Below are 16045 nucleotides of genomic sequence, written 5' to 3' on the forward strand. Positions count from 1 at the left end.
TCTTACTATCTTCAAAAAATTGAATGCTAGTCTGAATGTTCTTTTAAAAACTTGTAAAATACCCTTCAGATTCCTGTCTCTTTGTCTTCTGCCCTGCAAAAATAAAAACAATCATCTGTAAATAAAATTAAAGCACCACAATTTGAAATTTTAAAATTAAGAAGTTACTTATAATAAATTCATATTAGTATTTGAATATAATTTGTATATAGTTAAATGTATAATTAAAACAAAACAATTTGTAAATATTCTTTTATAGTAATATGGTTTTTTATAGAAAATAAGAAAATTAAAATATCAAATCACTTATATATTAAACAAATCACTTATATATTAAACGTAAAAATAATAACGTTTTTAGGAATTATTCTTAATAGCGTTTTTACAAATTCTTATAATATTTATCATATTTATTTATAAATCAAATTTTAATATTTTAAAATATATTATTAATTATTATAAGTATTTTTTTCATGATATAAATTATTATATTAAATATAAAATAATAATTTATATTTTTAAAAATATTTATTTATATAAATATTAAATTTTATTTATATATCCAAATATCTATAATATTTATTTACATATAATAATTTATTATAAATTTAAGTTATATGAATTGATGGCCTCGTGCTCTATTTTTGTTCTATTGGAAAGCGAAAAGATCTAGGAAATATGAAAGGTCCATAATCCGATACAGTACTTCTGAATTATAATTCTCTTTTGTAATTATGAACCATATATATCTGACATCTCTCACAAACAAAATCACACATGCTTGCTGATTAGTTCATTTTTTAATTAAAAGTCATCTAAAGTGAAATAAAAAAATTAAGTATGGTTCAGTTTAATTGAATTTTTATATAATTGGTATTTTCATCAATATTTCTTTTATATATATCATACTTTTTTAAGAAATTTAATCTTTATATTAATTTTTTTGAAATTCAAAGATAATAAATTATTCTAAATTTTCTGATTAATAATTCTATAACAATTTATGTATATGCATTTTAAAAATAATTGTATAATCTTATATTCTAAGAAAATAATTATAAATAATATAATAAAATATATTATTTAACTATTTAAATTAAAATCAATTATTTTAAAATATATATACAAGAATTAAGAAATTGGTTGGAGTCTAAGACAAATAACTTTAATGACCTTATCTTATGCACAATCATGTGTAATATTATGTTATTTGTTTAAGATTGTAAGTCAAAAATAAAATTTAAAAGCATATAAACACTAAAATATTTTGGTCACTTCTAATTATAAATGATGATATAACTTGTGACCCTATTGAGAAAACTAAAACACGTATTAAGAGACTAAAAATGCAATTAACTAAAAGAAATATTACAACATGTGTTGACACCGAGGCAAAAGCATGAGATTTTAATAAAGTTGGAGGGCCTGGTGGTCTGTTGGAAAGTGGAAAGGTCTAGGAAAATGAAAGTGCAATGTACTTGTCCACGAACTACTTTTATGAGTTTTTAATAAGTGAGCCAAGAGTTCACCTTGTCTTTTCATCTGCTTATTACTCACTCTTTCTTCTTACTATATATATATTCACCCTTTGCTTCATTGTTGATGTGAGTTTGTAGAGTGTGTCACCAAATTAATATATGCATACATATACTTTGGTACTAATTAATGGGGTCACCAAAGGAGCATATTGAAGAAATACGAAGGAACAAATTTTCAATTGGCAAGGAACCCAACCCTCTAATAGAAGATTTGCACCAAGCTGTTAAGAATCTCTCCGTTGAACTTTATACCAAAGATGTCCATTTTCTAATGGAACTCATTCAGGTACCCACTGATTGATTATTGAATATGTGTGCATGTGGTTGAACGTACTTCATATTTATAGCTTCATGTTTGCTCATTATGTTATTGTTGCTACAAAGTATTGTCATTGCACCGTTAGTACTTTCAATCACGTTTTTACATTGAGAGGTGTATGTCTTATATATATGAATATTTTAATCACATATATTTAACAAATTCTTGATCGTTTGATAGTGGAATTTGCTTAAAAACATTAACTAGAATTATGCATTTTTTTCAAATGCTTGCTAAATGTAGTAGTGTATGTTTTGTTGTACATCAAGGATTTTATGTCATGTAAAAATGGTAATAATATCAATTGTACACATCAGTATGATTTTATTAATAATAATAATAATATAACTAGTATGTTAAATATTTTTATACATTCATATGTGAATAAAATCAATTTTTATAGTGACTGATTTAATTATATATGATGATAAATTCATTGTTACTTTGACAGAATGCAGAAGACAATGTGTACTCTAAAGGAGTGAAACCTTCGCTTGAATTCATAATAACTTCAAAGGACATAACATCTACTGGTGCTGCAGCTACATTGCTGATTTTCAACAATGAAAAGGGTTTCTCTGCCAAAAACATTGAATCTATATGCAGCGTTGGACGGTCCACAAAGAAAGGCAAAAGGAGCAGTGGTTACATTGGCGAGAAAGGTACATTTTCTGTCTTAAATACCTCCACAAAAGAGTTTAAACTTTTTATTGTGTTTATTTATTTTTTTAAGTGATGTTTAGTTAAATAATTTGCATGGTATTTAATTACCAGAATAAATTGTTCGAATATGCACCAAGCTAGCTTTATATAAACCCAACTTCTAATAATTTATTTTGTGAAAAGAATGCTTGCAACTGTTAGCAATGTTTTACTAAATTGTACATATGCACACAACTTTTTTGGATGAACGCCATGCCTAATAATTAGTTTTGTGAAAATAATGTTTGTAACCGTTAACAATGTTTTATAAAAATGGGACTATATTTCTTGTGAAAATATAGTTATCACAACTCCATCTTTGAAATTCCATGTTAATCAATTAGAATGATTAGTATAATATAGTAGAAACACAAATTTTGTAAATATATGATACAATGTCTCGTATGGTGGATTTGCAGGAATCGGTTTCAAGAGTGTATTTCTGGTGACTACTGAGCCTTATATTTTCAGTAATGGATATCAGATACGGTTCAATGAGAAGCCTTGTCCACATTGCGGACTCGGGTATGTAGTTCCTGAATGGGTTGAGGAGAAGGCAACCCTTGAAGACATAAAGAATATATATGGTGCCCGTGATGGTTCCATTCCAACTACAACAATTGTCTTACCTCTCAAGTCTGATAAGGTTAAACCTGTGAAACAGCAGCTCTCAGACATTCACCCAGAACTTTTGTTGTTCCTTTCAAAGATCAGACACCTTTCTGTCAGAGAAAACAATGAGAATCCAAAGCTGAATAGTGCAAATGCTATTTCTATTTCAACTGAGATTAACTTTGTCACAAGGAAAAACATGAATGCTGAGTCGTACACGCTGCATCTCTCTGCTGAGGAAAATGGTGGTTCTGAGAAGGAATGCAGCTACTATATGTGGAAGCAAAAGTTCCCTGTGATGTTGGAAAATGTGGTTGAAAGGAGAATGGGTGTGGAGGAGTGTGTTGTTACATTAGCCTTTCCAAATCAGGAGAGGCTTCATAGGGGAAAAACCTCACCTGGGGTCTATGCTTATCTTCCAACTGAGATGGTCACTAATTTCCCTTTCATAATTCAAGCAGATTTTGTCCTTGCCTCTTCAAGGGAGACAATTCTCTTGGATGATAAGTGGAACCATGGAATACTTGAGTGTGTTCCCTCAGCTTTTGTAGATGCTTTCAAAACATTGATCATTGGATCCAATCAGGCACCTGTGTCCACTTTGGCAGAGATGTTCAAATTCATTCCCATTGAAACTTCTCCTTATCAAAAGTTAAATAATGTGAGGGAGAAAATCAAAGAGAAACTCGTTGAAGAAAACATAATTCCTATAGAGACATACAAGGTGCAGAAGTACTTCTATAAGCCTCGTGAAGTTGGTAGGCTAGATTCTGAATTCTGGGACATTTTGGATAAGGCTCGGGCAGAAGGAGTATACTTGCATAACCTGTCATCTCATGGATGGAAAATTTTGAGTTCTTCACTTGACATGAGCAAGTATGATGGGATCCTTAACTTTTTAGGTGTACAACAGGTCAAATTAGATTGGTATGCAAAGTGCATTCAGAGTTCCAATCTTGTGGGTGGAGTCTCTGAAGAGGCCTATATGAAGCTTTTACTATTTGTTGCTAAAAATTGGGGATCGATGTTCCGCGGCTCCAACATGGAGAACGTTCCATTGTTAAAGTATGTGAGTTCTGATGGGAGTTTGTCCCATTGCAGTGTTTATGATTGCACTAAAGGTGTCAAGCGATTGGTTCGAGCTGATCCTAACCAGTCCTGTTCTTGCTCTTGGCTGATTAGTTGGAACAAGGAATTTGCATGTGCAGCCAACAAATTTTTTATGCCAGAAATAACCCAGAAAGAGATGTTGAAATTTCCCCATCTGCTTACTTTGTTGGGGTGGCTACAAAATCACGTTAATGTTACAACCCTGAATGTACACTCTTTTGCACTTGCCCTTTCTGGCTCTATAGAAAATAACTCCAAGCTTGTCATTACATATGCTCATTTCTTATATCACTCATTCTCTAAGAGGTACATATCAGGCCGGGATTTTGATACATTGTGTAGGTGTATGCCACTTGTGGACAGCTATGGCTGTGTTAATAAGTCGAGAAAAGGGGTTCTTGTGCCTGCCAGTGCAAGCAAATGGGCAAACTTGATCGTTTCTAATCCGTGGAGGAAAGAAAATTATATTGAGCTGGGAAAGGAGTATTTGCATCCGTCTTGTTATGCAGGCCAAACTACTAAGTCTAAGAAGCTCATCAAATTCCTGAGTGATCATCTTGGTGCTTCTGATATACCAGATATACGTCCTCCAAATGCTGGTTTTCCTGCTGTAGATACACCACTCACCAAAGACAATGCTTTTTTGCTTTTGGGTTGGATTCAGAAACTGAAGTATACGGGAGTGAGTATACCAGATAAATTCTTGAAATGTATAAAGGAGGGAAGTTGGCTTAAGGTTACAGTTAATGGGTGGATGCCGCCTTGTAAGTCTTTCTTAATTGGCTCATCGTTGGGAAAGATTTTGCAAAGTGGTTCCGTTCTTGTTGACATTCCACTCGTTGATGAGAACTACTATGGGACTAGAATACATGAGTATGAGAAGGAGTTGAAAACTATTGGAGTGATGTTCAGTTATGAGGAAGCATGTGAATTCATTGCAAGACAATTAATGCAACGAGCTGCATCTTTCAATTTAAGCAGAAGTCATGTTATTTTGATGCTTAAATTCATTCAACATCAGAGGCAAAGTTGTCTTCCTGTAGACAACTTTGTCAACAGCATCAGAAATGGAAGTTGGTTGAAGACATCTCATGGTCTCAGGTCTCCTGTAGGATCTGTATTGTATGATTCGGAATGGGAAGTTGCATCTCGAATTAGTGCTATCCCTTTTATTGATCGGGATTATTTTGGTGAGGAAATAAATAATTTCAAAGAGGAGCTCAAGTTGTTGGGTGTGATAGTTGGCTTCAGTAAAAACTATAATGTTGTTATTGACCATTTAAAATCTCCCTCTAATTTTGCCAATTTGAAAGCTGATGTTGTTATGTTGTTATTGGAATGCATTAAGTTTTCTTCTGGATCTGATAAACTCCTGAATTCACTCAAAGGTTCTTGCTGCTTAAAAACAAACTTGGGTTTCAAAACACCAGGTGAATGTTTCTTGTCTGATCCTGTATGGGGCTGCATTTTGGAGCTATTCAATTGTCTTGCTGCGATAGACCATAAATTCTATGGAGAGAAGATTTTCACTTACAAAGGTGAATTGAAGCAAATAGGGGCGGTAGTTGACTTTGAGGAAGCTATCAAAAAATTTGGTCAACTCTTCAAACAGAAAGCATCACAAACTTCCTTTAACCAACATGTTAAATCATTTCTTTCATGCTGCAGACTGCTGAAGGGAAGTGGATATAGATTTCCTGCTGATTTCTTAGTGACGGTTCATAAAGAGAAATGGTTACATACCAGGGTTGGTGATTATCGTAGTCCAAGAGATTGCATTCTTGATGGTGTGGAATGGAAATCCATCTCTTCCATAACTTGTCTTCCTTTCATTGATGACAGTGACAACTGTTATGGTAAAGGAATTTATGAGTACAAGGAGGAGCTGAAGAGCATTGGTGCTGTTACTAAATTCAAAGATGGGGTGAAGTTTGTTCCTAAATGTTTGAATTTTCCTTCAGATCCCTCCATCATTATTCCTGAAAGTGTGTTTTCTTTTCTGGAATGTATTCGTCTTCTATTAAAAGGGGGTGATGTTTCCATTGAAGGTGACTTCAGAAAAATAATGTCTGGAAATTGGTTGAAGACACATGCTGGTTATAGGCCTCCAGAGAAGTGTTTGTTGTTTGATTCCAAGTGGAATTCATTCCTGAAGCCAACAGAAGGGCCTTTCATTGATGAGAATTTTTATGGTCCCAAAATTGCATCTTACAAGAGAGAACTGGATGCAATAGGAGTCATTGTTGACATTGAGAAAGGTTGCTGCTTGGTTGCTAGTCACCTCGACTCTCTCTCTGAATATAATACTATTGTGCAGATATATAGGTATTCGTTTTCCCTCAAGAAGATTATTCTGTTTTACCCTATTATGTTCAAATTTTATGAGATTTGTATGATAATATTTTCTCTGATTATTTTGTATTGTACATGTGTACAGGTACCTGAGTGAACACAACTGGAAACCCACGGATAAAGCTGCCAGAAAGATTTGGATTCCAAAAATTGCAAAGTGGGTGTATCCTGAAGATTGTGTCATACATGACCAGGATAATCTTTTTGGTTCAGAATTTTATGTTCTGGGAGATATCTATGATAAGAAGATTCTTCCATTTTTCTCCTTTGCCATGGAAGTCAGGAACAAGCCCTCACTTGATAATTATGTCGACCTTTGGAATGATTGGGAGAGTTCTGTGGAACAGTTGTCATATGACAAGTGCTCTAAGTTCTGGATGTTTATGTTGAAACATTTGAGCACTAATTCTGAGAAGAAACTTTGTGATAACTTGGTGAAACTACCTGCAACATCACGTAACAATGAGATATTTTTGTTAGATAAGAATGATGTTTTTATTCCTGACAGCCTTCATTTGAAGAAGCTTTTTGAGCTAGAGAAGGTATTTGTTTGGTATCCTCTGAACCTTGCGCCATCATCCAAGTGTAATTTGTTTGACTTATACAGAAAAATTGGTGCTCGAAATATTTCTGAAGCTATATGCACGGAGGAGCCATCTTTGCTCAGTGGTATCTCACTCAAGAAGGTTGATTTTGGAAATATATGTGATGTGAAGGTGTTGGTTAAGCTCATTCTTGGATTTCTTGCTTGTTCTAGCTTGAAAATGGAACCAAACAAGAGGATTGAAGCTGTTAAAGGTCTACTGAACTTGAGTTTCTTTGAGACAACAGATGCAGTCAGTGTGAGTTATAGTTTGTCCCTATCATCAGGAGACATCATTACCAAGAAGGCCAACAAAATGGTAAGGTGGGAAAAGCAATGTTCCAAGTTTTTCACCCAAATGAACTGGGAAAGTGGTCATTCAAGTTTAATAAAATATGCTACATATTTCTCAGAAGCCATATCAGAGGGTATTTTGTGTGAGAATCATGATCATGTTCCTGCACTCTCTCAGCTCATCACGTTGGCCTTTGTGCTGAAATTCAACAATGAGGCAATTGATTTCCTCATGGAGTCCAAGAATTATCAGATTTTCTGTGAGGATGACGAGTTCCTTAGTTCTGCATTTCCATTTTACTAACTCACCTTCATAATCTATGCCTATATACAGTGCCTTGTTTTAAGTTTTATTTCTTAGTTTTGTTTCCTCTTTATCAGTGAATTTATCTATGAGATGACAGAAACGTAGTATTTGTGGGAGACTTCAAAGAGTTACTTGTTGCTGCATTTCAAGGTCAATGCCTAGTTATCGTTGTGTTTTGTTACCATAACAATATATGAATGTTTTATCATTTCTGTTTGGATTATTTAGTCTTGTGATTGTGGAATTTCAGTTTGAATGTTAATTCGCATTATTTCATCTGGATAAATTACTGAAGTTAAAAAAATATATGAATGCTCTACCTTCTCTTTTATTTTTTACTTTTGTCAAATACGTTTCTTTTAATGAAAAATATTTTATAAAAATTTATTCTCCATAGAGGTCTTATTGTAAAAAGGGTATAATTCGAGTTTGTCTTTCTTAGTTTATTTATTATTTTTATACTTTTACTTTTTCTTAGTTTATTTATTATTTTTATACTTTTACTTTTTCTTAGTTTATTTATTATTTAAATTTTATCCTAACTGTACACAATTTGTTAGGATACAAACAAGTCTCACACCGATAAAATAAGATAAAAAATAACAACTTATATAGCACAAAAATATTTCAATGAAAGAAAGACTTTTTGAGTAATAACCAAGAGCAAAATCGTAAGGACTAAGGCCCAAAGCGGACAATAAAATTAACCCCAACATAATTATCTACTAATTGAAAAAATTTGCTTACACGTGTTAAAATTATTGAGACTATATATTTTCATAATTTATTAAATAAAAAAACCATAAAACTTATTAAGAATTACAGAAAAGTAGCTTCAAAATTAATTTAGCATCAAAACTTTTTATTTTGAACATATAAAGTTCATGATAAATATTTTGGATTGATAAATTATCTATTATATGACGTAGGGTTATTTTTTATTATCTAATTTATTTTGAATGCATATCGAAATTTAATTTATAAATAAAGATGAAAATGATATATTAAAAAAAATAATTGATTAAGAAATTCTTAAAATTACTAGTATGAAAGAAAATTTCTTAAAAGATGTTTTTGTTAAGTAATAACATCTGAAACTACTTTTATAACATATAACATTATTCAAATTTATATATAAAAATTACTATTAGGATTAGTTTATTAGTTTGGATAGTTTAATGAATATTTAAGATTGATTTTTATTGTTTTTTTTAATAATATCTTTTATGGATAAAAAAGTACAGAAATTGTTGTATTTGAGCCTTGAGTTTCACACACGTTGTACTCAATTAAAGCAATTTTATTCTGAATGAAATCTTTAGCAAATTCTAAATGGAAAAAAAAATCCTATTCTTTACAACAACATTGCTTATTGACACACTGACCACTTCCAGAAAACAACTTGATCACTACCCAACCTTGAGCAATGCAACCTTCTCACTTCCCCTGCAATTCATCAGTAAAATATTAATACATTGTTTGAGATTTTAAAATAATTACAAAACTGACATCAAACAATTTCTCAAAAATAATGAAATAAATTCTTATTAATTATTTTGTTACCTGAAACCAAAACGAATGCAATGCATAAAACTCCCAAGAAAATGTTTAGATTGAGCATTGTATTATCCGTACCGCCATGCCGAGCTCGAGCTCGGCATCTCAGCGTGGAGTGACCTCGGACACGCACTAGGCAACGTCAGCTCGGCATCCAAATAGGTCATGCTGATCTTGGGCCCAAGGCCCATGAAAACCCTAATTCACCCTAAGGTACGTGCATTACTTATACGAGACTCATACATCCACAAACACTAACTTTAGCATCAGAGTCTCTTCTGCAGGTACCACCCCCATCTTGGAGCATCAAACGTACCAGCGAAGGAGGCTCACCGATCTTACCCAGCGGATCATCTCTGCGACAGATCTCCAGTAAGAACAAGCATCTTTAGAGCCATTGTGAAGATTTTTATTTTCTCTTACTGTTTGAAATGATGGATTGAAACACCCTGCTTGAGGCTATTTAATATGCACAGGAAAATTAACGCAATTTTGAATATGATAGCATTAATTAATTAAGGTTAAATTGGTTAAAAAAAATTATATACATAACTAACTAATGCAATCCCCCCTCCCCCTTAAATTTGAGACTAGAGAAAGTGCGTAAATTCATCTTATTCTTATTATAAGATTACTAGACTTGGGCTCATGCGTTGTACGGAAAATAAATTATTATAGTCAATAAATTTTATTTTAATAATTTATAAAATTGTGAAAATTAATTAAACTTAATATAACATGAAAAAAAATATCTGAATATGCAAATAAAATGACAATGATAAACGATTCATTTAATGGAATGTAATCGCTGTATTCATCCTCTCCATGTCGGAATAAAAGTGGATAGTGCAATGGTAAATAAGCAGAACTCACTACGAAAATTTGTTACAGGTATCCTTGTTGAGTCTTTAAAATGATGTCTCTCTCACCATTACCTGCATCAAAATCACCCATAACTAAAGCCGCAACTTCAGACACAGTTGGAAGATTATACCTCCAACCATCTTTTCCCTTTTTCCCTATTATTCTGAATTTCAGGTTGCATGCATTACTTTCCTTTAGACGATCTTGAACCATCCTATATGTTTGAACATAAGGATTATGAGAGTCAAGCATCTCTTTAATGTCAGAGTATCAGACGCTATTTCTGTATGTAATGAATTAGATTTTTTATCCATCCTACAATATAATAGAATAAAAAACCATTTAAGATAAGGACTCAACACATAAATTGAGTATGGAAATTTTAGAAGAAAAATAAATAAATAATATATCCAAATGTATCAATAATTACCTAACAACAGAAATCCTGTTAGCAACTTCATTTTCCGTGTCATATGTGTACAATTGAGAAAATTTGGGTTGCTCATTGGATTAGGAAGCAAACTACCAATTCTATAGTAATTCTCACCACTCATGACAAAAATTGGAGGACCTAATCCATTATTTCATGATTCATCTATCTGACCCCCATAGAGGTGAATGAAAATGTCATGTTAAATGATCTAATATTCTCCAAGAATAGCTTACTCTTTGTGTCATTCTTGAAGTAAAGATCCATCAAAGATTGAAGTGCAAGCAACAAATCAGGAAGCTTTATTTTACCTTGCATGCAACATAAAGAGAATCTAGGGTTTGCTGGATTGTAACCTTTTTGCACTCTCAAAATATCACATCATTGCTAAACATTCTTGGCATTCACAAGTAAGATCACCAATATTGCAGATTTGCAATAAACGGTTTATTATTATTATAAGAAAATAATAAGCCTTCATGTAATAGATTAATGGTTAAAATATGAAACTTAAAATAAAATACAATATTGAAGACATACAATCGGTAGTGGATGCATCTTCATGTATACCATCAATGAGTATATTTTGCTCTGAAGTTCTGATTAATTTACCATTGTTCCATATTAATTTTTGTGGTCATTTTCCTTGTGCATAGTTATTATGATTTGATTCACATTCTTCGAACAACATGTCATCAAATTCATTGTTTTGATTTGATGTGCGGTTTGCTCTTTGGCTAGATAATATCTTAACTATAAAATAACAAAATAAAAGGATAATCAAACAAGAAATGGTAAATATAAATATTATAAAATTAAATAATATAGTTATATTAAAAGAAATAAGACTCCATAAATTACCATTTATGACATTCGACAATGGAGATTGAGTAAATTGTTTTGTCATACATACACCTCTTCTAACAACTCTATTTAAGACAGTGTTAAATCGATGTACATTATGTGTGCTATCATTAATTGAAAAAAGAACTAACCTTGTGAATAAGTTTCTCCATAAATATTTTTGAGAAATAAATAATAGATAAAAAAATTTTGTTTAGAACTAACCTGTTAACCTAGCAGTTGTTACATCATAAAATTGAGACATATTACATCGACGTTGTATAGGTGCAACTTTACCAAATAATAGTTTATTTCCAGCAAAAGAAGGGGAAACATTTTGACTGTTGGCACCTAGTAATAATGATAACAAAATATGAATAATCATTAATTTTCAAACATATAAATAGAATGAGACATCTTGTACAAAATTTAATTTTACCATTAGCAATATCCGACAATGGAATACTACATAATTCTACTTTATTTGATGCACTTCCTCCAATAAAATCATTTAGATAATGTTTACGAGAATGATCACTTGGAATATTATTTCCTGCAATTGTAAAATACAAACTCATATATTAATTACATTTTAAAGTGCTTTATATAATTAAATACTTTGATAGAAAAATATTTCTTATTGTTAATATGTAACATTGAGACATATTATCACTCAGCATTGGTTAAAAGATATTGAGTTGTAGGATTTGGTTAAAAAGAAAAAATTAAAAGATTTGAATCAGACTAATTTCCTTTATTTTAAAATAAGGTTATTATTTGAATCAAATAGGTAAAAATAATTAAAAGAATAAAGGAAAAAAATACATTAGCTTCTAAAAAATAACATATGTGCAGAAAAACTTATCAATGTCTTTACTGAGATCATTGACTCATTGTAATTGATTCTGAAAACAATACCTTTATTAATCATATTTTTTTTGGTGAAGATGAAAATTTCAAACAGAAGCAAAAACAAAAACTACACTATCCAACAATGAAATTTACAACTGTTATAATTTATAAAAAAAAAAAAAAAAAAAAACCTCTTCATCCACCAAAATAATCTCCAAGGAATTTGTTTGCAATGGATTCTTAAACTTTGGCAGCCTCCACAATCTTATTATACGAACTCTTATCTTCCAATCAATTCTCTTTGCTGCAATGTCCTTTAGTAATGTAAACCTCTAAGTCATTCCCTTTAAAAAGAAGATGAAAGTAAAAAGGATAAAACTTTTAATAATATGTTCACTATATATACATCAACATTGAAACAACCAACCTTTAAAATTCAAACTTCATACAAGCTTACCTAAAAATGATTTTCCTATGATTGATAGAGAAAGTGTGAATCCTCATATTAGAAGTACAAAAGTACCCAAGTCAAAAAGTGGACAATGTATATATGGAGAGAGTATTTTTAGAAATAGGTGTCGCAACCCGAAAATTTCCGATCTTGCGACCTATGGTTTAGACATCCTTTTAAAGATCTCATCAATTAAGGAATGCCCGAACACCAGACTAATCCTTAATTAATGGTTTTGAAAATAGGTTCTATGGAGTCGCCACCAATATTTTACTCAAAACATTGCAAAAAGAAAAGGTTTTTTAAAGTCCAATAATGGCTTTGATAACCAGAATTAGGTTCGGGGGTCGGTTACGTGTAGGGAAGGTATTAAGCACCCCTACAACGCCCTCAATCGGTACCCTATGATGAAGTTAATGTGATAAGAAATAATAAATTAGATATTAGATCCCCTTTATGAATTACTATTTACATGCTTGAAATTTAAATTACACGGTTGACCCTAAAACGTCTACATGATTGCTTTTGTTATAACAAAAAAATAAGAAGTAAAAGAAAGAGAAGAAAATTAACTGAAATGCCTCTTGAACGAGCTCTATTAATATTCAAATATGGAGGTTTAGGTGCTTTGTGGCAACCTTTCACACTACAATAAGCCTCACAAAACTCAAGAAATACAATAGAAGAGAGAGAGAGAGAAATTTCGAGCTCTAAGGAGCTTTGGACGAAATTTTTGGAGTCCCCAGAACTGTGACCGAGATTTCTATTTATAGTCATCAGACATGGGCTGGAACGGACCGTTCCGGATCCGAATGTTATATATTATTTTTGCACCCTAGAATGGCCTGTTCTGAAATCAGAACGGGCCATTCCGGGAACCAGAACGACCCGTTCTGAAATAAGAACGGTCGTTCCAATGTACAAATTTTAGGCTTTATGATTGGTTTGGAACGGCACGTTTTGGTCTGGAACGGCCCGTTCCAACCTACAATTTTAGGCCTTTTTAGGAGTCTCAGAACGGCCCGTTCCAATTCAAGAACGGGCCTTTTCAGACTTGGGAATGGCCCGTTCTGATTTTGGAACAGCCCGTTCCGGGCCACTAAAAATAGTTGATTTGGGCTCTCTAATGTCCTATCTTGTTGATTGTATGCCCCCGGACGAAATTGGGTGTCTACAGCTGCCTTCTTTACTTGTCCTTTGGAATAGCTGTGTTACTTTTCCAAAGACAAGTAAAGACGTAGACATTTCGTCCAGGTCTTCTTCTCGTCTCTGTGTTGATGCTCCTACGTTGCTTCCCTTGGATAGGTGTATTTGCTCGTATTCCTCACCCTTTAGAGCTGCTGAATGTTGGGTTGCATACTCTATTGGGTAACAAGGCTAACAAACTGTACACCTGATCTTCAGTCTTGGAGTAGAAGCTCCATTATTTCTATTGTGATAGTGAGGTGAAAATTCGGATCTTCACTCTTGTTTTGACAATAGATACCTTCACGTTGTTTCCTTCGGGTAGACGGTGTTCCCTATATGCTTGCCCCTTGGAGCAACTAAGTGTTGGATTGTATGCTCTATTAGGTGTCAAGGATGGTGAACTGAAACATCTAGGCTTCAAGATCCATGTGAATGCCCTATGTCGCTTGCTATGTCCGAATATTCTCCTTTACTTCAGTAGTGTAGATGCCCCCACACCATTTCCTTCGGGTAGATGGTGTTTACTTGTATCCTTGTTGTTGAGCTTAGGAGAGCTGAAAAAGAGTTTTGATGATCACAACAGCCGGAGACAACAAGTGTGCAACAACAACATTGAACACAAAAACAAAGTCAAGGAAGTTCAAGAAAAATGCTTTGAAGTATAGCTATGTAATAGTGTTTAGGAAATAAAGTGTTAAAAGAATTGTTATATTTGTGCTTGTGGGTGTGCTTTGTGCATTAAGCAAATCTTGTCTAAAATCAAGTAGGGAGTAGATGATGATGAGTTGAGAACATTGGAAAATTATTTTGAGACTTAAAATGAAGTTTTAAGAACTGACTCAAAATAATCGATTATTGTTAAATATAATCGATTATTTCAGCAAATGGGCTAAGTGGAATGCCTTGCTGTAATAATCGATTATTTGCCAAAATAATCGATTATTTCATAAACAACTCTCTGGAATAATCGATTATCCAGCTAAATAATCGATTAAATTGTTCTTGGTTGATTTCCAGAAATCTGAAGAACAAAATAATCGATTATTCTTTAAAATAATCGATTATCTGGGTTTGAACTTTTATAAATAGACTTGAACTATTTTGAAACATAAGACAATTGAGTGAGAACTGATAATCAACTTCTAAAAGCACTTTAGAGAGTCTGTGTGACATCTTGGAAAGGTTTCTTTGTGAAATTCCAAGAAGAAAAACATTTGTGAAAGAACTTGTGAAAATCATCATCATCATCATACTCTTGAAAGAGAAGGACAAAGAATTGTTCAAGAATTCCAGGTGAATTCGTTTCATTTTTGTTTCTTTGTGAATCTTTGTGGAAAATCTTGAGAAGGGTTTCTCAAGTGATTAAGGTTCTTGTAGTGGGATCTACAAGGGGTACTTTCTTGGGGTCAAGAAAGTGATTATCTTTTAGTAGTGAAGTATATGCATGTGTGTTTGCTTGTAAACCTTCTTGCTTAAAGATAGTGGAAAAATCTTAATCAGTTGGTGATTAAGGACTGCATGTAGGTCACTTGTGGAGTGGCTGAACCAGTATAAAAGACTTGTGCAATCTTCTTCAACCTTATCTCTTGTTTTGTAATTTCTTGATTGAGTTTTAAGGAAGATAAAATTTGATTAACAAGTGAATGTAATTCTTGATGTTTTAATTCTGTAAATTGAACATTGTTGATGAACCTCATGATGTTGTAATCAAGTTAGCATATTGCATTCATATTATCATAACAAGTCTTGAGAAGTGCTTCAAGTGAGAATTCTGTCATAGAAAAGTTTGTAATTGAAAGTGAAGATCCAAAAACTCTGATAAATTTTTAAAGGGTCATTGAATCCAATTCACCCCCCCTCTTGGATTTGGCCATTCTTTTCTAACAATTGGTATCTAGAGCAAGGTTCTTGAGAGTTGTTCAAGACTTAAAAATGGCCAACAACAACCTACCCTATGGTGAGGGTGTCTCTATACATAGACCTCCTGTTTTCAATGGTGAAAATTATGTCTATTGGAAAATTAGGATGAGAATTTTCATTGAA

At 32.5% G+C, this 16045-nt stretch overlaps 1 protein-coding gene across 1 annotated transcript; it reads left to right on the top strand.

Moving 5' to 3' along the window:
• Nucleotides 1-603: 603 nt before the first annotated feature.
• LOC109819008 (uncharacterized) lies at nt 604-8040 on the top strand. Its single transcript, XM_020384579.3, has 4 exons — nt 604-1824; nt 2309-2519; nt 2979-6606; nt 6719-8040. The coding sequence occupies exons 1-4, from the start codon at nt 1666-1668 to the stop codon at nt 7812-7814; spliced, it is 5094 nt and encodes a 1697-aa protein (XP_020240168.1). The 5' UTR covers nt 604-1665; the 3' UTR covers nt 7815-8040.
• Nucleotides 8041-16045: the final 8005 nt, after the last annotated feature.

Source organism: Cajanus cajan, chromosome 3 (assembly GCF_000230855.2).
Source record: "Cajanus cajan strain Asha chromosome 3, NIPB_CcT2T_4, whole genome shotgun sequence".
NCBI classification, from domain to species: domain Eukaryota; kingdom Viridiplantae; phylum Streptophyta; class Magnoliopsida; order Fabales; family Fabaceae; genus Cajanus; species Cajanus cajan.

Coding starts and splice junctions, on each gene's coding strand:
- LOC109819008 (XM_020384579.3), top strand. CDS start 1,666: ATGGGGTCACCAAAGGAGCATATTGAAGAAATACGAAGGAACAAATTT. Junction 1,825..2,308: donor TTCTAATGGAACTCATTCAG/GTACCCACTGAT, acceptor TTACTTTGACAG/AATGCAGAAGACAATGTGTA. Junction 2,520..2,978: donor TGGTTACATTGGCGAGAAAG/GTACATTTTCTG, acceptor GTGGATTTGCAG/GAATCGGTTTCAAGAGTGTA.